Consider the following 26134-nt stretch of genomic DNA (forward strand, 5'->3'; position numbering starts at 1 on the left):
GATGCGTGTGTTGTGGACTTCCCCTTGTTGTTTCTTGCCTTTGTGGACATTCAACCACAACACTCAGCCTGTCATTTCATATGACCTGTGCTTGATGAGAGCCTGGCCACTTCTAGGCTGCCAGAGCATCGAGGTCTTGAGGGTAAACGTCACAGCTGAGAAAATATTGAGGAGGCTCGCTCCCTCCAGGGGAGAGTGGCTTACTACGGTCTTCACCAGAATTGATTACACAGTAAGTATTACCTACTTTGAAGAGTATCTGTTATCAAGCTGAAAATGACAAGATGTTCTGATTACTGATGATGGCACGGAGAAGAGGCTGTGATGGGGTAGTTAAGCGTTAGAAAAACATCTAGTCCTCTTTGTACCTGAGCAATTTCAAGACTGGTAATCAACATACGACACGAGATGTGCCTCTTCACAGTCAATTTCTCTGGATTACTACATTCCAAAGAGTCTTATTAGGAAGTCATTATTTTTGCTAGATTTACTTAGATGTTGTCAAAAACACTATACAGCTGTGATTAAGACAGCTGTATAGTGTATAATTGTAATTATTCATGATCTCTTCACACCCATGCACGGCCACGCACTAGGTTGAGATACACTTGCCTCTCCTAATGTTGTGGCTGGCTGGAAGTGCAAATATGCCATGACAGGCAATTTACTGCATGGAAGCGGTGAGAGACAGAGCAGAATATTATTGTCCTCCCACACAGAGGCTCAACTTCCTAGCCTACCTTACAAATAAAGGTTTTCTTGTGTTTCCCTTTAGCAAATAGTCTTTGGTTCAAACAGCTACACCCATTGAAGCTCAAAGTACTTCCTTATCAATCTCTGTTCTCCATGAGCTATTTCAGGACCAGAGATGACACAGATAATTCTGACATTCCATCACAAGGGTTAGAGTTAGCCCTTCGGTCCTAGGAAGAAATCTCAAACCCTCACCCAGGAGCCTGAAAGGTCCCACTGATCACTGTTATTGTCGTCTTTATTTGACAAGTCTCAAAAAAATTAGCCGCTCGCTAGGAAATTGATGTCATGTGGCTCTGGTGTGAAAGGAGTGTTAAGTGGCATAGCCACAGTTGCTGAATCTCAGGGATATTTTTCATGAGTGTCCCTGGAGAAAGATCTGAGGGTCCATGTTTCGCTACAGGCTGTGAGTGACAGCTGGTAATTTTGTTGGCCAAGTTGTTTATGCCTCTGACCCGACTGTCTGCTGCCCGCACCTTGACTTAAACGCTTTAGACATGCCTTATTTGTTTTCCGGTTATTTTTAGGTTTCATATCCTGTCTACAAGGTCGGCACATTCATCAATGCCCATTTTTCTCTCTCCTTTTTTTGTCAGTTTTTTAAACCCATTACATTCCACGTTAGACATTTCCTCATTCCGTAATATCACTCAAAGAGGCCAATGTATTCTGTTAGTTTGCAAATGGAAGTAGAATTGAAGTAGTCACATTTGCCCTTACCCTCATCAGTCTGTGGATAGGTAGATGGATAGATTGGAAGCTTATGGGAAAGGTTAACCTGGTGTAATGAGGGAGCGGAGGAGAGCAGGACAGAGAGAGCGCGATGCATAATGGATGCTGGTTGCTGCATCATTACAGTCAAAGACTAAGCGCCATGCTGTTCTCCTCTTTCACTCAGTCTAGCAACGGACTGAAAATGGCCTACTAACAAGCTATGAATTCATAACTTTTACTGGGAAAAACACAATAAGTTCCCGACTGCAATAAATGTATGCAATAAACAAATGAATCCATTTTTGCAGTCATGATCATTCCTTTAGATAGTAGCTAATCAGACAGGTGGAGAACTGGGGAAGACAAAGCTCTCAGGTAATGTGGCATCGTCATCTTCAACATGTCTATCTCTGTAGCTGTCACAACAGCTAGAGGAAGATACATAGTCTCATTACCGGCATGTCCCAGTAGTACTCAGTCAACGATTCTATTATTTTCTCCCTCTGTAACCAACCTGAGGCTAATGTTGCTGGCAAGTTGTTTCTCAACATCCAGACTAGATTTATTTGAACGTTTTCTCTTTTGCTTGATAATAAGTTGAACTAGTAGGAGGTGCGAACTTTGCTTATGTGCAAATGCTTAGTACCACCTTTTAAGTATTGAGCCAGCCTTCCTCTCCCACTGCATGCCATTTTATTTTGATATGAGGAAAGAGAGGAGAACAACAGCAGTGAATGTGGACCATAGTATGACATACGGTTTTGATTTTAGGATCAGCCCACAGCTTGTAATTGTATTATTAACTAGCTGAGGGCAGGGGAGAGGGTAATGGTCTACTTCATCACTCCTCTAGAACCGCTTCTTCCCCAGTGATATACGATAACTCCAGTCATTTCAATCATTCAACCACCCCGCTTTTCCCTAGTCTCCTAAAACTAAAGCTTGCCTTGAAGGCAACAAAAAAAAAAAGAAACGAATGGCCGCATAAGAGCATTACTCATAAATATGCTCTACCCGCACTTTTTTAGGAGTTTTCTTTTCCTGGTTTGTGATAGCGCGGGGTCGATTATATTGTGGATAAATCACAATGTCAGACGTTGATAATAAATGTTTTTAAGACAATAGGACAGATAAAAGTGTGTACTTTGTACTGACCCAAGCTCAGACGGAAGAGGCAAAAAAAAACAGATTTTGGAGATAAAGCGAGATAAGAATAACACATTTCATATCAAATCACAACACGTACTCTTATTCACATGAAGCTGTAAAAATGTCTTTATTAAATATACATTTGTTTACAATATACCTGAAGAATTCTATAAAACAAATTCAAAATAACTGCAATATTTAAATGAATCGTATTCAATGATTGTGTCAGTGACGTTTGTACATCTTTTACAATAAAATACTGTAGATAAATGACCTAATGCACTTTAAATAATATAACCAGGCAATAACAATCCTTTATCATGCGTCTTTCATGACAGAAAATCATCCCCTGAATACATGTTTCCTTTGTATACCTTGCAAGCTTGCTAAACAGATTTGTTGTACAATTTACTTGTTCTGTTGGTTTGCTAATTGTGCAAAATATAAAGCCTTGCCGTTTTACCAATGTAAGAGCAAGTAACATGGATTGTGGAGGAGACCGCAGCAAATTTGTACAACACTGTACTTCTCCGTTCAACAAAACTCACAACATCAACCAGGACAAGAGCTCTCCTGAGAATGAACCTACCTTTATACCCTAGATTCCCTCTGATTATCTCCTACAGGTCGAGAGACAATTCACTTCAAAAGTTACTAGCACAATCACATAACGTTGTACTGTACTACACTTTGACTTTCAGACATCTAGTATCAGTTTACTGCACCACCCTTTGGTGATTCATAAAAGCATAACATGTCGAGGGGATGTCGGTGATGGTGGACGAGGGTTATTGGCAGTGAGGTTCGCAACAAACATACTGGGAACAGAAAAAGAAACGACATGTTCCGAGAACAAAAGGGCCAGCCACAAAGACCTTGGCACATAGTCACAATGCTTCTCAGCGAGATTTGATCAGTGGTTTAGCCAGGGAGCAAGAGCAGGTGCATTGCTTGCTCAGACCTTGCCTTGGCAGATGGTCGAACATCATTAATTAGTCATTATCACGTTCATGATCCACAAGTGAATACAAGTAAGTGAGTTAGAGTACCGGTGCCCAACCAACCCCAAATGAATAAATCCCTTTAATTGTACATTCAGAATGGAAGCCTATATAAAGCGGGCTTATAAAGTCACTGGGGGGGATCCGATTCATTGAGGCTTTTTGTCTCCTGACTTTAGAGCAATGTAACACAATAAATGTTCTCCAATTGTCATCGCTCATCAAAAGAGGTACAGCTCCCATGCTCCAATAAACAGCCTTTGAGATATAACACTGCGGCATGACCATCCTCCATTGGGTCCTTCTTGTAGCCACACAGGGAATGGATCACCAATGATCACTGCTCCTAGATAGCCCGGGAACAGTCAGGTGACTTAACACTGGGTTTTGTGATGAATGGCTGCTCTAACCAGAGGGGCCTGTTCTGTATTTGAGGCCAGGCAGAACAGCGTGCGGAACAGGAGGCAGGAAATTGGGCAAAGAAGGCTATGGTGGCATCAGATGTAGTACTCCTTTCTGCTGTGACTCACAGAGCTGTGTAGGTCCAGGTTTAGATCCAAGACCAAGTCTACAGGATAGCTGTTCTCCAGGCCTGCAGGGTAGCTGTGTTCCGGGCTGTGCCTGGAATCCTTCTTCTGTGAGATGGAGGCCTTCTCCAGGGGGTGGGTGTGGGTGTGGCTGTGGCTGTGGCTGCAGCGGCGATACAGGAAGCACGACGTCACGGCCACGGCACAGAGGGTGATGAGGAACACAGCTGTGATGAGACCTGAGACAGAGAACATTGTTTTGACTTTAAAGTTAATCATTCTGGGGGTTACTTGGTCAACATGAATATCCCAATCCTGCCTACTACGCCAAATGTAAAAAGTATCTGTTTCAGGGAGAATGGCTGTACATTGACAGAAATTAAATAATTTTAGACATAATTTATCATGTGAAGAAACACAGATAACTGGGGATGATCTTCTGGCTAACCTCCAATGACTGCTGAATCACTTCTTGTCTTCTTCAGTCGATCTACGCCCCTATCGACACCCTCTGAGGGATTTATTCCAGACGGAAGGAAGCAAGCAAACAAAGGAGATGTCAGACATGACCTTCAATTATATTCTGTGGACGATGAAAGGCTACGTGGAATTTATAAAGGCATTTCAATCAATGAGTCATTTAATTTAGTAATTATGCCTGCTCATGTCAAAACCTAAAAGAGAGAGGTCAAGTTAATGAGTCATTAAAGACCCACTCTGTGCAGCCGTTACAACCCTTTGTATAATTTGGATTTACAGTGTATTCTTAAAGTACTTAGACATCTTGTCACGCCCTGGTCTTTATATTTTGTGTTTTCTTTATTATTTTGGTCAGGCCAGGGTGTGACATGGGTTTATTTATGTGGTGTGTTTTGTCTTGGGGTTTTCGTAGGTATTGGGATTGTGGTTTAGTGGGGTTCTCTAGCAAAGTCTATGGCTGTCTGGAGTGGTTCTCAATCAGAGGCAGGTGTTTATCGTTGTCTCTGATTGGGAACCATATTTAGCCAGCCATATTCTTTGAGTGTTTCGTGGGTGATTGTTCCTGTCTCTGTGTTTGGTTTGCGCCAGTATAGGCTGTTAGGTTTTCGTGTTACTTTTCTTGTTTTTTTATTGTTTGTTTTTTTCATCATTATTAAAGATGAATCTAAATTACCACGCTGGTCCGATCCTTGCTACACCTCCTCGTCAGAGGAGGAGATAGAAGAAAACCGTAACACATCTTCCCTTTTTCCACATTTTGTTTTACGTTACAGCCTTATTCTAAAATGTATTAAATAAACGTTTCCCCTCTTCAATCTACAAACAATAGCCCATAATGCCAAAGCAAAAACAGGTTTTTAGATTTTTTGGCAAATTTATTACAAATAAAAAACAGAGATACCTGTCTATATAATATCTGTCTATATAAGGTCCCACAGTTGACAGTGCATGCCAGAGCTAAAACCAGAAATTGTCCGTAGAGCTCAGAGACAGGATTGTGTCGAGGCACAGTTCTGAAGATGGGTGCCAACAAAATTCTTCCCCCAAGAACACAGTGGCCTCCGTCATTCTTAAATGGAATAAGTTTGGAACCACCAAGACTCTTCCTAGAGCTGGCCGCCCAGCCAAACTGAGCAATCGGGGGAGAAGTGCCTAGGCCAGGGAGGTGATCATGGTCATTCTGACAGATTTCCAGAGTTCCTCTGTGGAAATGGGATAACCTTCCAGAAGGACAACCATCTGCAGAATTCCATCAATCAGGCCTTTATGGTAGTGTGGCCAGACGGAAGCCACTCCTCAGTAAAAGGCACATGACAGCCTGCTTGGAGTTTGCCAAAAGGAACCTAAAGGACTCTCAGACCATGAGAACCAAGATTGAACTCTTTGACCTGAATGCCAAGCGTCACGTCTGGAGGAAACCTGGCACCATCCCTACGGTGAAGCATGGTGGTGGCAATATCATGCTGTGGGGATTTTTTTCAGCGGCAGGGACTGGGAGTCAGGATCGAGGGTAAGATGAACGGAGGACAGTACAAAGAGATCCTTGATGAGAACCTGTCCAGAGTGCTCAGGACCTCCGACTGGGGTGAAGGTTCACCTTCCAGCAGGACAACGACCCAAAGCACACAGCCAAGACAATGCAGGCTTCGGTACAAGTCTCGTAATGCCCTTGAGTGGCCCAGCCAGAGTTGAACCCGATCGAACATCTCTTGAGAGACCTGTAAATAGCTGTGCGGTGACGCTCCCCATCCAACCTGATAGAGCTTGAGAGGATCGGCAGAGAAGAATGGGAGAAACTCCCAAATACGGGTGTGCCAAGCTTGTAGCATCATTCCCAAGAAGACCCAAGGCTGTGATTGCTGCCAAAAGTGATTCAACAAAATACTGAGTAAAGGGTCTGAATATTGTAAAAATGTCTAAAAAACTGTTTTTGCGTTGTCATTATGGGCTATTGTGTGTAGATTGATGAGGGGGAAAAAACTATTTAATCCATCTTCGAATAAGGCTGTAATGTAACAAAATGGGGAAAAACTCAATACTTTCCGAATGCACTGTATGCTAATAAAATGGCATAAATAAAATCCATATTGTGAAGCCGAACATGATTCACATCAATGCTATTAAACTCACCAGATGCTGATTGTGAAGTTGTACTATCAGCCAACGCTCCACAGTTCGATTCAACTAGATTGCCAAGAACATGGACCAATGAGCTTCCACGACTCAGAATGGCTGTCTTCAGCGGTGTCAAATGATTGAACTGGACAGACGACAGGCAGCCAATGAAACCCTTGGATCCTGCCCTAAGCACTTCCTCATCCAAACCAGCATGTCCTGCTGATGTACCTGTGACTTTACCTAAAGTCAGAGATCGTAGTGTGTTCATCTTCATGTCAGAAGAAAGGTTGTATTTTTGGTCGATGTCTTTGTCAATCTGGTTTAAGAAAAAAAGCAAACATTTCCAAATACAGTTCAACATGCCATCAAGGTGGGCTGACTGTCTATGCTGTAAGCATAATGCTTTGCTATGTTGAAATAGATTTAGATAGAGATCACTGACCTGGACATAAAGGTCTTTGCCTTCCCGGTGTACTTGGACACGGTGGAGCTGCCCATCGGCTAGGCTGGAGACTTTGGGAGTAAAGATCTCTGCTCTCTTCTCTCTGTTCAGACGGTACCAGATCTGCAGACTCCCTACAAATGTTAAGAAAGTCAGAAAAAAGCTTCTAATCGTACAATGTTGTTAAGAGATGAAGACGGAGAGAATCATGGAAGAATCCATGAAGAATCAAAAAGATAGCTACCGTTGTTAGCCAGGATGATAGCCAGGTACTGTTGATGGTAGGTGCTGACACAGAGTAACATGGCAGGGGTGTGAGTCGTCAGATAGCTGAAGGCAACGTTTTCTCTGGACTCGCCGTTGTGGGCATAGATGGCTGAGGACTGGCTATGGATTGGCTGACGGCTAGACGACTGGCTATGGATTGGCTGACGGCTAGACGACTGGCTATGGATTGGCTGACTGCTAGATGACTGGCTATCTCTGCCTCTGTTGTGCATGACTGGGAAAGGCATCTGGAAGGTAAGGGTCACCGAGGAGCCACTCTCAAAGGACATTGACACTTCTGTTACAGGGATACAAACACGGATGTTGTTATTAGTGTAGAAGGCTCCTTATTCAGTAGTGCCATATTGTGCTGTTGATCTCAGACACTGATTCCGACAGCATTTGCAAGAACCGGCTTATCTGAATGTTGAATGGGTCAGAACAAAAGGGATGCTTGAAAGAGTAAAACTCAAAGAAACATTGCTAGATCATCAATGGATCAAACAGAAGTCACACATTCTCTGAGGTACCAAGTGCCCCTTCCCCTAAAGCACGACTCTGTCCAGAAACCTCATTCAAAACGCTGTGAATAGGTGATATCTGAATATCTGAAGTGATAAAACCTGCTTTGATGCCAGTGGATTAATACAGGATTCATCCATAATGGGTGGCGTCGTCTCAGCAGGAGTCCTGTTGTGTGTCAGCCAGAACAGCATGAACAAAGCTTTTGAATGGAATTCAATCCAACAGAAAATATGTCCTGGCCCGTGATATTAGTTTCAGATTTATGGAAATTAATGAGCCAATGGGGGTTGAAAAGAAAGTATCTCTGATTTTTTAAATACATGCTTTGATCACTCCTTGTGATATAAATAAAATACATTCCCCAAATTTTTTGAAATAATACTTTTTTAAATCTATTTTCATACTTTCAAATATTCAATTTCCTAACCCCAAAGACAGCCATTAACTCAGCTTCTCACAATATTTTTAGCTTATTGCTGTTACTCACCTTTCTTGCAGTGTGGTCCATTGTAGGCAGAGTGTGTACAGTCACAGACATATCCACTGTTTTTCTCCATACACCGCCCTCTGTTATGACAGACACTAGCAGAGCCGTTGCAGTGGCCCAGGCAGCCTGGGGTCACTCCTGGGGTCAACTTGGCCTGCTCCTCCAGGTCAAGGGTCACGCCGTTCAGGGTCAACGCACGGATGCAGCCCAGGAAAGTGCTCTCTTTGAAGGTGGATCCTCCTGGCAGGAAGTAGGAAGTAGGAAACACAGGAAGTATAAACAGTATGTTTAAAATGCTCTAGAAATAGAAGAATACTACTTCCAATGTGGAACTAAACAGTAGCTAATATGCAAAGAAAGTGTTGTTATGGTTTGACCTGGGTCTAGTGCCTACCTATGAACAGTAGGCTTTTGAGCTGCAGACGGTAGTGCCCTTCAGAGGGGGCCTCCAGAGTGTGTAGGGGCAGCTGGTCCACTTGCAGGGAGGCCTCCTTTAAGTTGCGTTCAGCCCTAACATAGTGCCACTGCTTATCATTCAGGGGGACAGGGGACGTCACCGTCAAGTCCACCGGGCCGTTTCCCACGTCAAAGATGAATGTTACAGCTGAGGGAGCTGAGGGGGACAGACAGACAGAAATTCAAGTTCAAAAGGTGGCCCACTTTTGTTTAAGATGGATTTGTCTTAGGCTTGTAGTCTTTGGCTCAATGTATTCTCCCCACTCAACCAGAGTTCTCCATAATGTTATCAGAACTATCCAATCAAATACCAAGTCATCTTTCATCTAGAAACAGAAAAGGTTTCAACTTGAGGTGATCATCTATCATTTACACAAGTGCCTAGGGAGGGATTAGGGTTTGGTTGATTTGGGATTCAGGGAGAGACCAACTCACTGGTCAACTTCAGCGTGATGAAGTCAGTGGTCCCCAGGTTCTCCAGGAGAACACCAGAGGAAGCCGTGGTCTTGAAGTACAGAGAGATGTCCGCACTGAGCTCAGCCTGGAACTTAGGGAAGTGGAGGGATGATGACCCGGGGTAGAAAGAGGCTGCATTCCACAGGAACCCTGCAAATACAGGAAAGTACAGTTAGAAAGTAAAGTAACTGAAAATGTAAAAACTGGGACAATTTACCCCACTCCCCCTTACTGTTACAGATATACAGAACTTGCTCCACTCTTCCCTGGTGTTAAAAATTACAGTGACAGAATTTTTGTTGGCATATTCTGTATGAACAAAATCTAGAATTATTATTGGCACACTCGCTTTTGGGATAATTATATGAACTGAACTAAACTTACTGTCACCGTTGCAGTGAAGGGAGCCGACTCTGTATACAGCTGCTGAGCCTGTCCTGTTGGTGTCTCCTATTACAATCTCAGTCAGTGGTAGGTGATCTTTGTAGGACAGCAGTCCTGTGTCGTTTACCCTGTTGGAAAAAGTCTAGATAATTTTAGACATGACCTCAGTTTACTCAATTTAAAGATGCACTCAAAGCTCTAAGAAATGATACATTTATAGAAGGAAAGACTGATTGGTAAAAACACATGAATGTTGTTAATGCAGGTCATAAAACACATTGGCATCCACTGTACCACAAGTGAGTGTCTGCATCACAGTTGCAGAAGTAGTTCATGTCGATGCAGTTCTCCTCCAGGCTGCAGGAGCACTGTTGGACCCCAGGTACAGAGCCTCCCCAGTAGGTCTGTTTCTCTCCACTCCCGTCCAGCCACCACGACAGGGGCCTCCCGTCTACAACCAAGGCACATTTATTTCCATCATGCAATCTCTACGAAAATGAAAAAAAGATTTACTACATCATCAACTATACTCTTTGTCTGGCCAATGTGGTCTGCTTGGCCCATGGGACGTGTTCACCTGCTACACACACAGAGGTTTATCTTCTGCCATCATAGAAAACACATGATTGATTTTTAGTCTTGTAAACCCGACCTTACGCACATTGTGGGAGGCAAACGTCTGCCAAGGGAGACTAATTGATTTTGTCGGCAATTCTGAAGTTGGTGAAATACCTTGTCTTGACATATTGTCTTGCCTGTATCTAAAACAAGACCGTCCGCATCAATATTTCATACGAGAAACAAGAAATCCCAAGGCGAGACAGCCGACGAAGACAGTGAGGTTTTTTTCACAGTGGGAGTTGGAATCAAAGGGAACAGAGGGTTCGGCAATACTTTGAACTCACTGAATATTTTTGTACAACTTTTGGGGCAGAAATCCATTATGTAATTTGATTTCAACTTGAGCTCTCAGTATACTGTTTGCACTTATCAGGCTTCCAATAAGACTCACCCCAAGTATTGAAGAGACGGGACTTCCTGCAGCTGTAGACCACTTCCTGTTGACAGTGCTCAGACCGTCCAATCAGAGTGCGGAGCTGCTCCAGGGAGACAGTGTAGTTGAACCGCATCACATATGGCTTCTTTGTTGTGGCTCCAGTCACATTCACAGACCCCCTGTTGTTGTGTCCCACCACTGTCCATACCTTGTTCTCTATAGGGAAGACAGAGCAGACATTTTACTTTATATACAGGATTATCTGGTTAACAGCACAGTGGATAATCCAAATTATCATATTAGCATGAGAAAGACTACTATAATGTAATTTTGTTTTCCAAGATAGGTGTCCTTCACATTTCTAATGATTCATTTAATTCAGGTTAGTCAACTGTATGAAAAGTACACCGGCCTAGCCCGGGTTACCAAACGCTGTGCTCACCATTGCTTCACTACAATTCAGTCTGGTTTAACCAGGCTATGCCAAGCCATGAGCTCACCAGTCATGTTGCAGTAGACCAGTGCTGCCTTTAGAGGACCACTCCCATCGGGATCAATGTAGAAGTTGCCAGACGTACTCCCCATTTGTCTGTGTGCCTCACACGACGCTTCATAAATAGCTGTGGGAAGCAAGATGAGTACTTATATCAATAGCCCATACGTGTGTTGCAGTATGCCAAGAGCACTAGCTCAATTACATTTTCTTGTCACATGCAAAATGTGTGAACGGTAGTGGTGTGAAGTAGAAAGCCACGGCAGCTTTTATAATTCAGCAGTCAGTAAAGTTCCCTCCACTTCACAATTTATGACACCCTGATGGGAATATCAATGAGAGTTCAGTGACGGGAAATAGTGGAAACACTAATGTAACTTTAGTCACTCTATACAGTATATTAAACATAATATACACTCAGGGGCCCGTCTAGTACCGGTACACCCGGGTTGGACCCCTTTTGCCTCCAGAACAGCCTGAATTCTTTGTGCATGGAAACGTTGCTCAATTGGTATCAAGGGACCTAACATGTGCCAGGATAACATTTCCCATACCAATACCCCACCAGCCTGTACCGTTGACACCAGGCAGGATGGGCCATGGACTCATGCTGCTTACACCAAATTCAGACTCTGCCATCAGCATGACGCAACAGGAACTGGGATTCGTCGTACCAGGCAATGTTTTCACACCCCTCAATTGTCCAGTGTTGGTGATCGCGTGACCACTGGGAGCCTCTTCTTTTTGTTTTTCGCTGATAAGAGTGGAACTTTGTGTGGTCGTCTGCTGCATATAGCCCATCCATGACAAGGACCGACGAGTTGTGCATTCGGAGATGCCATTCTGCACACCACTGATGTACTGTGACGTTATTTTCCTGTTTGTGTCCCGCCTGTTAGCTTGCATGACTCTTGACGCTCTTCGACCTCTCATCAATGAGCTGTTTATGCCCACAGGACTGCCACTGACTGGATGTTTTTTATTTATCCCACCGTTCTCGGTAAACCCTAGACATTGTCGTTTGTGACAAGCCCAGGAGGTCGGCCATTTCTGAGATACTGGAATCGGCACACCTGTCACCGACGCTCATACCATGCTCAAAATCGCTTAGGTCATTCATTTTGCCCATTCTGAAGTTCAATCCAACAGTAACTGAATGCCTCGAAGCCTGTCTGCCTGCTTTATATAGCAAGCCACGGCAACGTGACTCACTGTCGGTAGGAGCAAACCATTTTCTCGAACAGGCTGGTGTTCCTAGTAAACTGTCCACTGAGTGTATTTGTACTGTATATTTTCACAGGTGAAGATGTTCACTATCATGAAAGAGCCAGTTTAAAGGGCGACTGCACTTCCTGATTTGGCCTCGTTTTAGAATTGGTTCATAAAGAAATGCTATGACTGAATTCAAACGTGATGTGGTGTAGTTTGATGTGGGTGTCTCTTGTGTGTCTTCACCAGTGGGAAGAGTTAACCAAATAATTTAGCCAATTAGCTTTAGCCAGCTGGTGTGCGACCATGGCAAAATTGGTTTGACTCTGGATGGCCTATCCCTGTGGCTAGTTAGAGACCATCAATAAATTACACAATGTAAATGAGACAATATTTTCACATTACACACCTTTTAGTTCTCAGTAAATACTTTCAATATTTGTATAGGAAAATACTAAAATGTATTGTTGGTTTGAGGTTTTTAAGCATTTGAAATTTGTAGCTATTGGAATTTTAACACATTGTCCCGTGTATCTTGTGTATTTTACCGATTGTCTCTAACTAGCCCCATAGGATATCCAAAGTCAGCCCAAATTTATCATGGGCATTACATTTGGGCCGCAGTTGTGACAGTTTGACTTACAGTTGTGACAGGTTTCTCCAGTGTAGCCTGTCCCTGAGCAGTCACAGTAGAAAGTATCCCATGATTGGGTGCATCGTCCGTCATGCTCACAAAAATTAGGCAGACATCTATGGAAAGAGAGAGACATGTTCACACTCCGAACATAACTCATGACTGCAGAGCTGCATACAGTAGCATGAAAATCCATTAATAGAAGATAAAAGAGATATATAAGGCAGTTCCTCTATCATAGTGTTGTGTCCTTGCATATCCACTGTCTATAACCCTCGATATAGCCACTGTCTGTGCTGTCTCCTCTGCCAGTTCCCTCCATCACTCCACCCCTCCATAGAGCAGGCTTAGGGAGGAAACAGAGTGTGACTCCTGGAGCGCGTCAACCTAATCACTGCTGCCTGCTCTGGCACAGCCACAACATATTTCTCACTCAGTCTAATAGTCAGAGCTGGCACACAGGCAAATCAATACTGGCAGGGATAGATGCCCAGGGAGGGATGGGAGAGACACACACACACACACACACACACACACACACACACACACACACACACACACACACACACACACACACACACACACACACACACACACACACACACACACACACACACAGCTGCCTTAGAGGGATGGGAACAAATTATTCAGAGGATGTTTCTGGCTTTGGCAGTGTGACAGTACAGGCATACAGTCCAGGGGGATGCATCTCAAATGGCTCCCTATTCCCTATATAGTACACTACTTTTGGTGCCATTTAGGATCCACCAAGCAAAATGCTCTCTGTTGTAATGGGAGTCCTTCCATCTGATCTCAGGTCATACACATGTCATACAGTCTGTTGTAATGGGAGTCCTTCCATCTGATCTCAGGTCATACACATGTTATACTGATAGATTGAAGAGACAGACACAGAGATACTTTCCCATATATTGTATAGAACAGTGTCACAAATGACATACTGTAGCCTAAATACAAGATATAAAAACATGAATTGTTGAGATTTTGTGAGCATACCTGTTGCGGATCCCACAGATGTCGAACTGAAGCTTGCTGTAATTACCCAAAAGCCCTTGCTGCACATGGGGTAGATCCATAAGTTGGTTGTTTAGGAAGATCTGACGCATGCACCCTTGGAAGGCCACAGTAGGTTTCTTACAGTCACCACTGTATTGGGGACAACCTGTTGGAAATCATGACAATATTTGTATTGTTCCAGGAATAGTCATCAAACACATTTTGATGAAACAATGATCGAATTAAAACACACACTTAAAAAATTCAAGCATAATTTAAGACAGGGTCATTACCAATTTTCCACCAACAATAAGCAATAGCTAAAAGACTGCCATCTTACCTCCAAAAAATACACTATTGCCTGAGTCTGCATGACTTTGTACGTCCACGGTAGATGTTGGCTCATTGTCCAAGACCAGGGAAACCATCCGATCTCTGTAGCTCAGACTAACAGAATGCCACAGGCCATCAGTTACACCAACTTCTAGTGAAACAGAACACAGAAAAACACAGCATGGGTTAGGCTACATTTACTGCAGTCCCATAATGCTGCCAGTTCATTGTTACCTGCAAACGTAGCAAACATTAGCGACCGCAAAGTCAATGTGACATGCCATTAGGTGGCTTTTTCCTATCTAGCTAGCTGCTAACCTATGGAAATGTTGGTTTTCTGCTCAGCAGCTCCATGGACCATTAGGTGCAGTTGACCTCCGCTGATTTGCAACACCAGGTGCTGTGATCCCTGTGCCAGGCCGGTGGAGAACAGAAGTCCTTCCTGGTTCCAGGTCCTGAAGTGGAAGTGTATGTCCAGCCCCCACACCCCAAGAGAACCCAGGGGTAGAGACAGGTAGCTACCGCTGGAGGACAGGAAGGTGGCGGACACCATCTGAGGCTGGGGCTCAGAGCATGAGAAGGTCACGTTGCCCTGGGGAACAGAGGAAAGGCTAAGTAGGGATCAATGCTATACACATTCAGTGGTAGCCTACTACACTCTTCTATTGAGACGTGCTGATTAGCAACTGTTCAAAGAGACGGAAATTGTACACAGTACGGGAAGTCATTCCTTTTGTGTGTCTGTTCTGGAGTCCTTTGAGTCAGGGGTCCTTTCCTGTGACACATACAGAATGAATGTGCATGCGCGACTGACATACTGTACGTCACACACACACACACACACACACACACACACACACACACACACACACACACACACACACACACACACACACACACACACACACACACACACACACACACACACACACACACACACACACACACACACACACACACACTAGCAGATGCAATGTTATTCATGGTCATCTGAGTGGAAAGGCCATGGAAATGTCAAATGTTATCACTAATTCAGCTTTCCTGTCCCAGGCAGAGTGAAGGAGCATTGAGAGTGAATACAGAGTTCAGTATTTGTCCGATACACGTGCTCAGCTTAGCTGTGAATACATCATCGATCCTGCTGCCTGCCACAGAGGAGAACAGAACTCCGGCGCTGGGCTGTCTGTCTGCACTTGACACATTTATAACTTATCCCGGTTACTAATAAGGATACACCCATTAACGAAATGACTGTAACAACTGTTAAATCCCGGTGGATTAATACATTGAAAAATGGTATGGTTGAGAGGGATGAGGCAAAAGGAATGGAAAATAAGTCTGGCTGCACAACCGATTGGCAAACGTTCTACAAATTGAAAGACAAGAATTGTAATTTTCAATTCCGTAAAGTGAGTGTGGAAGAGGGGGAAAAAATGATTGTTCTCTATCAACAATGACAAGCCACCGGCGTCTGACAACTTGGATGAAAAATTACTGAAAGATAACAGTGGACAATATTGCCACTCCTATTTTCCATATCTTCAATTTAAGCTTACTAGAAAGTTTGTGCCCACAGGCCTGGAGGGAAGCCAAAGTCATTCCGCTACCTAAGAATAGTAAAGCCTCCTTCACTGGCTCAAATAGCCTGTTACCAACCCTTAATAAAGTTTTAGGAAAAAATGTGTTTGACCAGATACAATGCTATTTTACAGTGAACAAATTGACAACAGACTTTCAGCACGCTTATAGGGATGGACATTCAACAAGCACAGCACTTACACAAATTACTTGATGATTGGCTGAGAGAAATTGATGATAAAAAAAGATTGAGGTGGGCTGTTGTGTAAGACTTCAGTGCAGCCTTTGACATTATCGATCGTAGTCTGCTGCTGGTAAAACGTATGTGTTACGGCTTTACACTCCCCCGCTATATTGTGGATAAAGAGTTACCTGTCTAGCAGAACACAGACGGTATTCTTTAATGGAAGCCTCTCCAACACAATCCAGGTAGAATCGGTTATTCCCCAGAGCAGCTTTCTAGGCCCCTTACCTTTTTCAATCTTTACTAATGGCTTTGAGTAAAGCCAGTGTGTCTATGCGGATGACTCAACACTATACACGTCAGCTACTACAGCAACTGAAATGACTGCAACACTTAACAAAGAGATTCAGTTAGTTTCAGAATGGGTGGCAAGGAATAAGTTAGTCCTAAATATTTCAAAAACTATAAGCATTGTATTTGGGACAAATCATGCACTAAACCTTGAACCTCAACTAAATCTTGCAATAAATAATGTGGAAATTGAGCAAGTTGAGGTGACTAAACTGCTTGGAGTAACCCTGGATTGTACTGTCATGGTCAAAACATATTGATACAACAGTAGCTAAGATGGGGAGAAGTCTGTCCATAATAAAGCGCTGCTCTACCTCCTTAACAGCCCTATCAACATGCCAGGTCCTTACAGGCTCTAGTTTTGTCGCACCTGGACTACTGTTCAGTCGTTGGGTCAGGTGCCACAAAGAGGAACTTAGGAAAATTGCAATTGGCTCAGAACAGGGCAGCACGGCTGGCCCTTGGATGTACAAAGAGAGCAAACATTAATAATATGCATGCCAATCTCTCCTGGCTCAAAGTAGAGGAGAGATTGACTTCATCACTACTTGCCCTGGCAGCAGCTAATGGGGAACCATAATAAATACAAATACAAATCTGAAACTGTCCCCTAACATATTACAGACTATCTGCCAGGCAGCATCTCAAATACCTTTACAGTCTCTTTCATTGGCTTCCACAGTTCACATGGATGGCAATGGGTTCAGCTGAATGACAAAGAGGGCCAAACAATGGGCAAGTATTGTATTAGATCAAACAGAAAATTTTAGCACTTTCTGTTTGATCTAATACCTGAACATTTGCCATGGCAACTATGCAATGTACCAGGTACGCCTTCTGCACAGATGCCCATTTGGGCTGAAAATAATGACAATAGTGGCTTCCTTTCATTTCTCATTAATGCCGCCTCCTCAACATGTCCATCTACCATATATTCACATTGGTTGTGTCTCAAATGACACCCTATTCCCTATATAGTGCACTACTTTTGTATACCACTATATAGGGAATAGGGTGCCATTTGGGACATACACATTACCTCCACAGACAGAGCTCACCGTAGGCTGGGAGGGAGTGGGTGTCCATGGCTCAGCGCCTGCCTGTAATTGGTCACCAAAGGGTTCTAGAGAGAGCTGTACAATATTACATTAAAATAGACAGAGCAGAGGCGTTCTGTAATGGACTGGGAAAACTGTACCTACTTTGCCTCTTCCTAACCACCATTTAATTTTATATATGCATCATCTTCCAGCATTGTAGTTTTGAAAATGTATTTTGAGAGGTGTGAACCTTCATGACACAAAACAAATTCATGATTAAGCAATAAGGCCCAAGGAGGTGTGGTATATGACCAATAAACCGCAGCTAAGGGCTGTTTTTATGCACGACAAAAAGCGGGGTCCCTTGATACACTGCACACTGCCCTAACCCATCTGGACAAGAGGAATACCTATGTAAGAATGCTGTTCATCGACTACAGCTCAGCATTTAACACCATGGTACCCTCCAAACTCGTCATTAAGCTCGAGACCCTGGGTCTCGACCCCGACCTGTGCAACTGGGTACTGGACTTTCTGACGGGACGCCATCAGGTGGTGAGGGCAGGAAACAACATCTCCACCCCGCTGATCCTCAACACCCGGGCCCCACAAGGGTGCGTTCTCAGCCCTCTCCAGTACTCCCTGTTCACCCATGACTGTAAGTTTTAAGTTCCTCGGCGTACACATCACGGAAAAACTGAATTGGTCCACCCACACAGACAGCGTCGTGAAGAAGGTGCAGCAGCGCCTCTTCAACCTCAGGAGGCTGAAGAAATTCGGCACTCACAAACTTCTACAGATGCACAATCGAGAGTACGGCAACTGGTACGGCAACTGCTCCGCCCACAACCGTAAGGCTCTCCAGAGGGTAGTGAGGTCTGCACAATGCATCACCGGGGGCAAACTACCTGCCCTCCAGGACACCTACACCACCCGATGTCACAGGAAGGCCATAAAGATCATCAAGGACAACAACCACCTGAGCCACTGCCTGTTCACCCCGCTATCATCCAGAAGGTGAGGTCAGTACAGGGACCGAGAGACTGAAAAACAGCTTCTATCTCAAGGCCTTTAGACTGTTAAACAGCCACCACTAACATTGAGTGGCTGCTGCCAACACACTGACTCAACTCCAGCCACTTTAATAATTAATAATTGGATGTAATAAAAGTGTCACTTGTCACTTTAAACAATGCCACTTTATATAATGTTTAAATACCCTACATTACTCATCTTATATGTATATACAATACTCTATACAATCTACTGCATCTTGCCTATGCCATTTGGCTATCGCTCATCCATATATTTATATGTACATATTCTTATTCATTCCTTTGTTGTTGTGAAATTGTTAGATTACTTGTTAGATATTACTGCATGGTCGGAACTAGAAGCACAAGCATTTCGCTACACTCGCATTAACATCTGCTAACCATGTGTATGTGACAAATAAAATTGTATTTGATTTGATTACAGCCCTTAAGCGTGGTATATTGCCTATATATCACAAACCCCCGCGGTGCCTTATTGCCATTATGAACTGGTTACCAACGTAATTAGACCAGTAAAAATATATATTTTTGTCATACCAATGGTATACGGTCTGATATAGCACAGCTTTCAAACTATCAGCATTCAGGGCTCAAACCACCTGTTTTCTAATGCAAAACACCCCACATTCATCCATACTGGGTCATTTAGCCATAACTTATAGAATGACTTTAATTAATGGTCATTCTTATTGGAGTTTATTCCGTTGGAGTGCAGTATGTATATACAAGGGCGACGTTAAGGGGGAGGCATGAATGATTCATGGGGCCCTAGCCTGGTAAGTGCCCCTAAATGTTTAGAAAATGATTTGTTCATAATTTAAAAAATGTTAGACAAAATAATCTGTGATGAAAATGAAAACATATAACCATAATCAGGTCAGGCAACCATCCCATTTGCACTTGAAATACATCCACAGGTACACTTCCAATTGACTCAAATGATGTCAATAGCCTATCAGAAGCTTCCAAAGCCAATTTTCTAAGCTGTTTAAAGGAACAGTCAACTTAGTGTATGTCAACTTCTGACCAACTGGAATTTTCCAAGCTGTTTAAAGGCACAGTCAACCTAAGTGTATGTAAACTTCCGACTTCAACTGTATACTATTAAAACGTTTTTTCATTTTGTAGTAGATTTTTAGTATGGTAACCTTTGTAGGAGTGAACATTAAACATAAATTTCCCTTTGCTTACTCATTTCCTAGTGCCTAGAGAGCCCCAGGTCAGCAGAAAGCTGTCAGACAGACTCTGATGCAGAGGAGAGCAGGGAGCATGAAGAGGAGTTAAGGAGTAGCAGCTGTGCCAGTAAAGGAGTGACAGAAGAGATTGAACAAGCAAGTAATAAGGGAAAGGAAGAGAATGGACAGATTCGAAGTGTGGAAGATGATGTTTTGAAAGGGAAGCTGTTGTTCACAGACTAGCCAACTGGTGTGGTGAGGAGACAGAACTGTATAAAAGCATGCACTCACTCAGAAGGCAAGCCATTCCCCAACTATTTACAGTAAGTCAGCAAACAGAAGAGAAATGTTGCAGAGAGACTGGCTTATTTATAGTAAGAGTGTAAAGGCATTATAGTGCATTCCATCTGTTATTTTTTTCTCATGAGCAAAGTAAACCTTCACCCAGTTCTCTGAATAGTAAGGATGGCTATACGATATCATCAGTGAAATGGCAGAGAATGTATGACACACTACCAGAGCATGAGGATGGTGTGTCTCACAAGAACTGTTACTGGAAATGAAAAAATATCCAGCATACCCGTAACAACAGCTACAGGTATAGACAGTCAGCTGCAGAAACAAATCCAGTCCGAAATGTATAAAAACAGAGCACTTGTAGAAAGGATTTTGGATGACACTGTGCATCGCATCTAGGAATCTACCATTCTGAGGGAAATCACTCAATCTTGATGATGTGCATCATGGACATTACCTAGGCTTCCTTGAAATGTTGTCAAATGATGACCCGCTATTACGTGAGCACTTACAGAAAGTCAGGGACAAAAGGAAAGGAGCACGGCAGTCGTATTACCTCAGATCTGAGAGCCACAACGAGTTCATAGGAATGTGTGGTCAAAGGGTTTTTGAAAACAATACTTTATGAAAGAGAAGATGTAATCTATTACTCAATATTTTATGAAAGAGAAGATGTAATCTATTACTCAATACTTTATGAAAGAGAAGATGTAATCTATTACTCAATACTTTATGAAAGAGAAGATGTAATCTATTACTCAATACTTTATGAAAGAGAAGATGTCATCTATTACTCAATACTTTATGAAAGAGAAGATGTCATCTATTACTCGGTTGTATGTGATGCAACCCCAGACATTTCCCATACTGAGCTAAATGTATTCTTGGTGAGATATGTACACAAAGATAAAGTTCCGGGAAGCAGGTGACAGGGAAATAATTGAACGTTTTCTTGAATTTAAAGACTTTGCTAGAAAAACAGGCAGTGAAATTTTCCGAAATGATTTGAGGGCATTGGAAGGGCATGGTATTGACATAGCAGATTGCCGTGGTCAAGGCTATGAGAAACGGTACAAATATGTCAGGGAAAGTGAAGGGAGTTCAGGCACACACACTGCAAAAGAATCCACTGGCCACATACTCAACGTGTGCCTCCCATACTCTTATTCTTGTGGGTGTACATGCAGCTCAGCCGTGCCCAGGAGTATCAACCTTTTTTGTCTGTGTGAATCGTCTGTACAATCTGTTCAGTTCCAGCCCAGAGCGATGGGCCATTCTCAAAGAAAATACTGGCTGCTGTCTTAACCGTCTTTCAGAGACACGATGGAGTGTGCTTATTGCTGCGGTCCGACCAGTGGCAACTCATTTACCGTCTATCATCAAGGCCCTAGACATGCTTCTTGCTAGCTGCAGCTTGACAAACAAGAAGCCAAATCTGAGGCAAAAGGTCTGAAAAGCTACTTAATGCCTTTCAAGGCAATCTTCCTGCTCACTTTCTGGGTAAGAGTTTTGCAGTGCATTGAGTATAGAAGCCTAATTCTGCAGTCAGGAAATATTTCAGTGGACACTGAAGCAGCTCACATTAAGGCACTACAGGAAGAAATACAGGCTCTGCGTAATCAATGGTGACGCTCTTTTGGCAGAACCCTCCACGGTGGCAAATGAACGGGGCGGAACTGCTCAGTTTCACAGTGAACAGAGGAGCCGACAGAAAACAAATAAAACGTTTCCCTGACGAGACTGAAGATGACATAGCAAAATGAACAGAAGTCAGACACTGGATTTCGCAACACAGTGCTTGCGGTTCCACGCGACTGCAGCTATACGCAAGGAGATTTCACCAAAACCAAATGTGTGTATCTTGCCACAAATTGAGAAACAAGTACTCCGCAAAGATCTCACAGATGGATTTGAAAATGAGGTGCGACGTCTAAAGATGATATATGGTGCCACTGGCTCCTGTAGAGTTCCTACATGCCATCCACAAGATGCAGCTACAGAGCATTTTTTTTAGAGAGATATGCGTTGCACTGCGAATCTTCTGTACAATGCCTGCAACAGTTGCTGGAGGTGAATGTGCCTTCAGTAAGCTGAAACTTCCAAAGAACAATCTAAGATCTGCAATGTGCCAAGGCAGGTTGAACAGCCTTGCCATCCTTCCAAATGAAAACCAGTTAGCTAGAAAATGACATTTTAAAGACATTATAAACAAGAAGGCTTGACGCTGGGCTCTTGGTGCAGGGTAACCTCTGAGTTTTATTTCAAGGGAACAAACACAAGGGCAAATGCCTTAACCTGTTCTACCCAAGCCTGCCCGGGGACGGGCAAAATACTGTTTCAGAGTATGTTCTGCTATGGTTTATCTCGTGTAGAACTTACTCAGGAATGAACCACATAATGTCTTGACACTACAGTTGCAGTCTCACAGATGCTTGCTCTCTGTAGGTACCACATTTATGCCTGCAGTCCACATAGTTCAGGAATTGTTTTTATATTGGGTATGTTATTTAGGCATATATTTAGATGTTATGGGCAGTAGAGGGTTAGCCTTGTTTATAAGAATTGGTAATCAATTCTTTAATCTTAAACATGGATCATTGGTAATTTCTTCATTGAAACTGACTACAAAACCATATATTAAAAAATAAGTCTACAATTGTTTAGTTATTTATAATAAAGCATCATAAAAATCTCATGACGCAGACAGGTTTTTTTTAACATTAGGAACCAAAAATGTTTGCAATACTGTTAAAAAAAATAAAGGCAAAGGATGAAGGTGGAAACTAGAATATGCACAATTGTAGTACAGAGCAGCAGAAGCTCACAGTTAGTACATTTAAGAACACATATTGTTCAGTACGTTATTTTAATCTGAACCATTCTGATTTCTATGTTAGGGGCCCTGTAGTTTTTTTTGTTCATGGGGTACATACAGTATGCTAGACCAGTGTACATTCAGTATGCTTTATGTATAGTATAGATCCCTACCACACTGTGGATCTGGAGCTTGCGTCGCTTGGCCAGGTTGATAATGCTGACTCCATTATAGTAGAGGTTCTCTATGCAGCCATGGAAGTTCTTCCTAAGGAAGCTTCCTGGTTTACCAGGTATAGGAATTCCTCCAAAGCTGAGCTTTGAGACACAAAGAGAATGGGATTCATAAAAAAACATTACTGATTGATTACACCACCAAAAAAAACATTTAAATATATATAATTCAGTAATGTATGGATGAATAAATGATTGATGGCGCATCATTAATTATGCCGCATAATTTGCAGTGGCTCTAATGAAATACAGTACATTAATGAGTGATGACGCACCTCATAGTCCACCTCCAGTGAGTCTTCCACACCCGTGGTACTGAGGTGACGTGTGTGCCCATCCACGGTGAGGTTGACCTGCTTGTTGGAGCGTTTAACTAGGACATAGTGCCAGATCTGGTCATCCAAGAGACTGCCCAGGCCCACTGACACATTCCCTCTGCTGGGGTAGAGCTTAGCGTCATCTGGAGAGAGGGAAGAGGGAGAGGAGGAGGAGGGAAGAAGAGTACAACACAGATACGGTAGGTTGAATGAGGAGTTTTCAGAATCAGCATCTTTTACTGTATATTTGATTTTGTCATAATGATAGCACCGTTCCCTTATAGTAGTTGTATGAGACCGTTGGCCTGTGCTTACCCAGGTTGAGGTGCAGAGCCAGGGTCCCGTGGTGCAGCTCCAATGTCAGGTAGTCTCCTCTGTGTCCCTCCCCGTGCACCAGCACCCCATCTGCCCCATAGCTCTTAAACCTGAGGGAGATCACATCCTTCACCGTTCTCTGGGACTTCTGGTTAAATCGGTACAACAGAGCACTCCTGCCGTTGAAGTTTGCCACATCTGACTCTGTGAACCAATAGTGGATGAAGATAAACATGAAGAAAACACAGTCAGATTACCCATATACTGAATATTACCATAATGTTAAAATTTGTGCTAACGCTTTATAATACATTAGTATATAATCAGACACACACACACACACACACACACACACACACACACACACACACACACACACACACACACACACACACACACACACATATTGTATGGATGAAGGGCAGTTGCACTGTAAAAATAACCATGAAAAGTAGTGCACCTAATCTGAGATCTGGTGTTTGGGGGGTATTTGAATGTAAACCCAATGTGAGCGTTTTAATACACAGAATGTCTTCTAAAACAGAAACAAAATAGTCTGAAACACCCAAAGTGGTTCTTCAACTTGAATATTGGTGTTTTTAAGACAGCGTTGTGAAAACAACACTTTTGGGGGTTTCAGTGCATGTAAAAGGCAGCATAAAAACACAAAAACGGTGTTTCTCATACAATCGATGGTTTATTGATTGATGATAAGGGCCTATGGGTATTTTTTGTGTGGAATTCCACCTTTATTTTTCCAACGGTTTATTTGGACAGATTAGAAACAGGGGGAGGGGCAATAACATAGTACATTTCATTTGAATTTTACCTGCTCAACCACACAGCCACACTGTAAGAAACTATTCTGGGGTGAATTGAAATTGACAACCAACATACAATGCATTCGTAAAGTATTCAGATCCCTCCCAACAGATCCCATCTGTTACGTGACAGCCTTTTTCTAAACTGGACAAAAAAAAATATATATAATATATAATATATATAATATATATATAATCCTCGTCAATCTACACACGATACCCCATAATGACAAAGCGATAACAGGTTTTTAGAAATATTTGCAAATGTATTACAAATAAAAAACAGAAAAACCTTATTTATAAAAGTATTCAGACCCTTTGCTATGGGACTCAAAATTTAGCTCAGGTGCATCCTGTTTCCATTGATCATCCTTGAGATGTTTCTACAACTTGATTGGAGTCCACCGGTGGTAAATTCAATTGATTGGACATGATTTGGAAAGTCACACAACTGTCTATATAAGGTCCCACAGTTGACAGTGCATTTCAGAGCAAAAACCAAGCCATGAGGTTGAAGGAATTGTCTGTAGCACTCCGAGACAGGATTGGGTTGAGGCAGAGATCTGGGGAAAGGTACCAAAAATGTCTGCAGCATTGAAGGTCCCCAAGAACACAGTGGCCTCCATTGGAACCACCAAGATTCTTCCTAGAGCTGGCCGCCTGGCCAAACTGAGCAATCGGGGGAGAAGGACTTTGGTCAGGGAGGTGACCAAGAACCCGAATGGTCACTCTAAAAGAGCTTCAGAGTTTTTCTGTGGAGATGGGAGAACCTTCCAGAAGGACAACCATCCAACCTGACAGAGCTTGAGAGGACCTGCAGAGAAGAATGGGAGAAAATCCCCAAATACAGGTGTGCCAAGCTTGTAGCGTCATACCCAAGAAGACGCGAGGCTGTAATTACTTCCAAAGCTACTTCAACAAAGTACTGAATAAAGGGTCTGAATACTTCTGTAAATGTGATATAATATTTTTTCATTGTTATATATTTGAACAAAATTCTAAAAATGTGTTTTTGCTTTGTTATTACGGGGTATTGTGTGTAGATTGATGAGGAAAACCATTGATTTATTCAATTTTAGAATAAGGCTGTAACGTAACAAAATGTGGAAAGGGGTCTAAATACTTTCCGAATGCACTATATACCATACTTAATAAAAATGAATGCAAGTCGTGCAGAGCCCGTGGTATAGCTGTAGGCCTAATGTAGCTGGCTTAGACACGTCACCCCTCTCCCCACCGAAGACCGGGGTTAAATTCCATGCTCCCTTCAATCTGTTTCTCCTACATAGCTCCTCTGTCATTTCATAGCAGTCTCAATAAATTGTCAAAATACCCCAAGTCATTTCAATGATTTGTTCATTTCTTTTTACCAAAATAATCCGATTGGGCCAAGTAGTGGTGAGGTTTTGATGGTTGTAGGTTTAGTTGGTAGTGCAATTTTTTCACAAAGTGTAATGAATTTATACAACCAACTAGTTGGCTGATACTGTTACGGTGAGTGAATGAGGACC

At 42.8% G+C, this 26134-nt stretch overlaps 1 protein-coding gene across 1 annotated transcript in view; it reads right to left on the reverse strand.

Annotated features, from left to right (window-relative positions):
- Window positions 1–2718: 2718 nt before the first annotated feature.
- The window catches only part of LOC110495918 (contactin-associated protein-like 5), a 33624-nt gene continuing 10208 nt past the window's right edge, over window positions 2719–26134 (reverse strand). The window contains exons 5-23 of the mRNA XM_036952421.1: window positions 23803–24006; window positions 23446–23630; window positions 23111–23254; window positions 14761–15034; window positions 14450–14593; window positions 14110–14275; window positions 13102–13208; window positions 11257–11376; window positions 10772–10972; window positions 10054–10210; window positions 9760–9887; window positions 9355–9525; window positions 8858–9076; window positions 8464–8703; window positions 7429–7749; window positions 7185–7318; window positions 6755–7058; window positions 4593–4655; window positions 2719–4383 (exon numbers count right to left, since the gene is read on the reverse strand). Of these exons, the coding sequence (XP_036808316.1) occupies window positions 4115–4383; window positions 4593–4655; window positions 6755–7058; window positions 7185–7318; window positions 7429–7749; window positions 8464–8703; window positions 8858–9076; window positions 9355–9525; window positions 9760–9887; window positions 10054–10210; window positions 10772–10972; window positions 11257–11376; window positions 13102–13208; window positions 14110–14275; window positions 14450–14593; window positions 14761–15034; window positions 23111–23254; window positions 23446–23630; window positions 23803–24006 (3551 nt within the window). The 3' untranslated portion in view covers window positions 2719–4114. The remainder of the gene's footprint in view (window positions 4384–4592; window positions 4656–6754; window positions 7059–7184; window positions 7319–7428; window positions 7750–8463; window positions 8704–8857; window positions 9077–9354; window positions 9526–9759; window positions 9888–10053; window positions 10211–10771; window positions 10973–11256; window positions 11377–13101; window positions 13209–14109; window positions 14276–14449; window positions 14594–14760; window positions 15035–23110; window positions 23255–23445; window positions 23631–23802; window positions 24007–26134) is intronic.

This window comes from Oncorhynchus mykiss, chromosome 18 (genome assembly GCF_013265735.2).
Source record: "Oncorhynchus mykiss isolate Arlee chromosome 18, USDA_OmykA_1.1, whole genome shotgun sequence".
Taxonomy (NCBI): domain Eukaryota; kingdom Metazoa; phylum Chordata; class Actinopteri; order Salmoniformes; family Salmonidae; genus Oncorhynchus; species Oncorhynchus mykiss.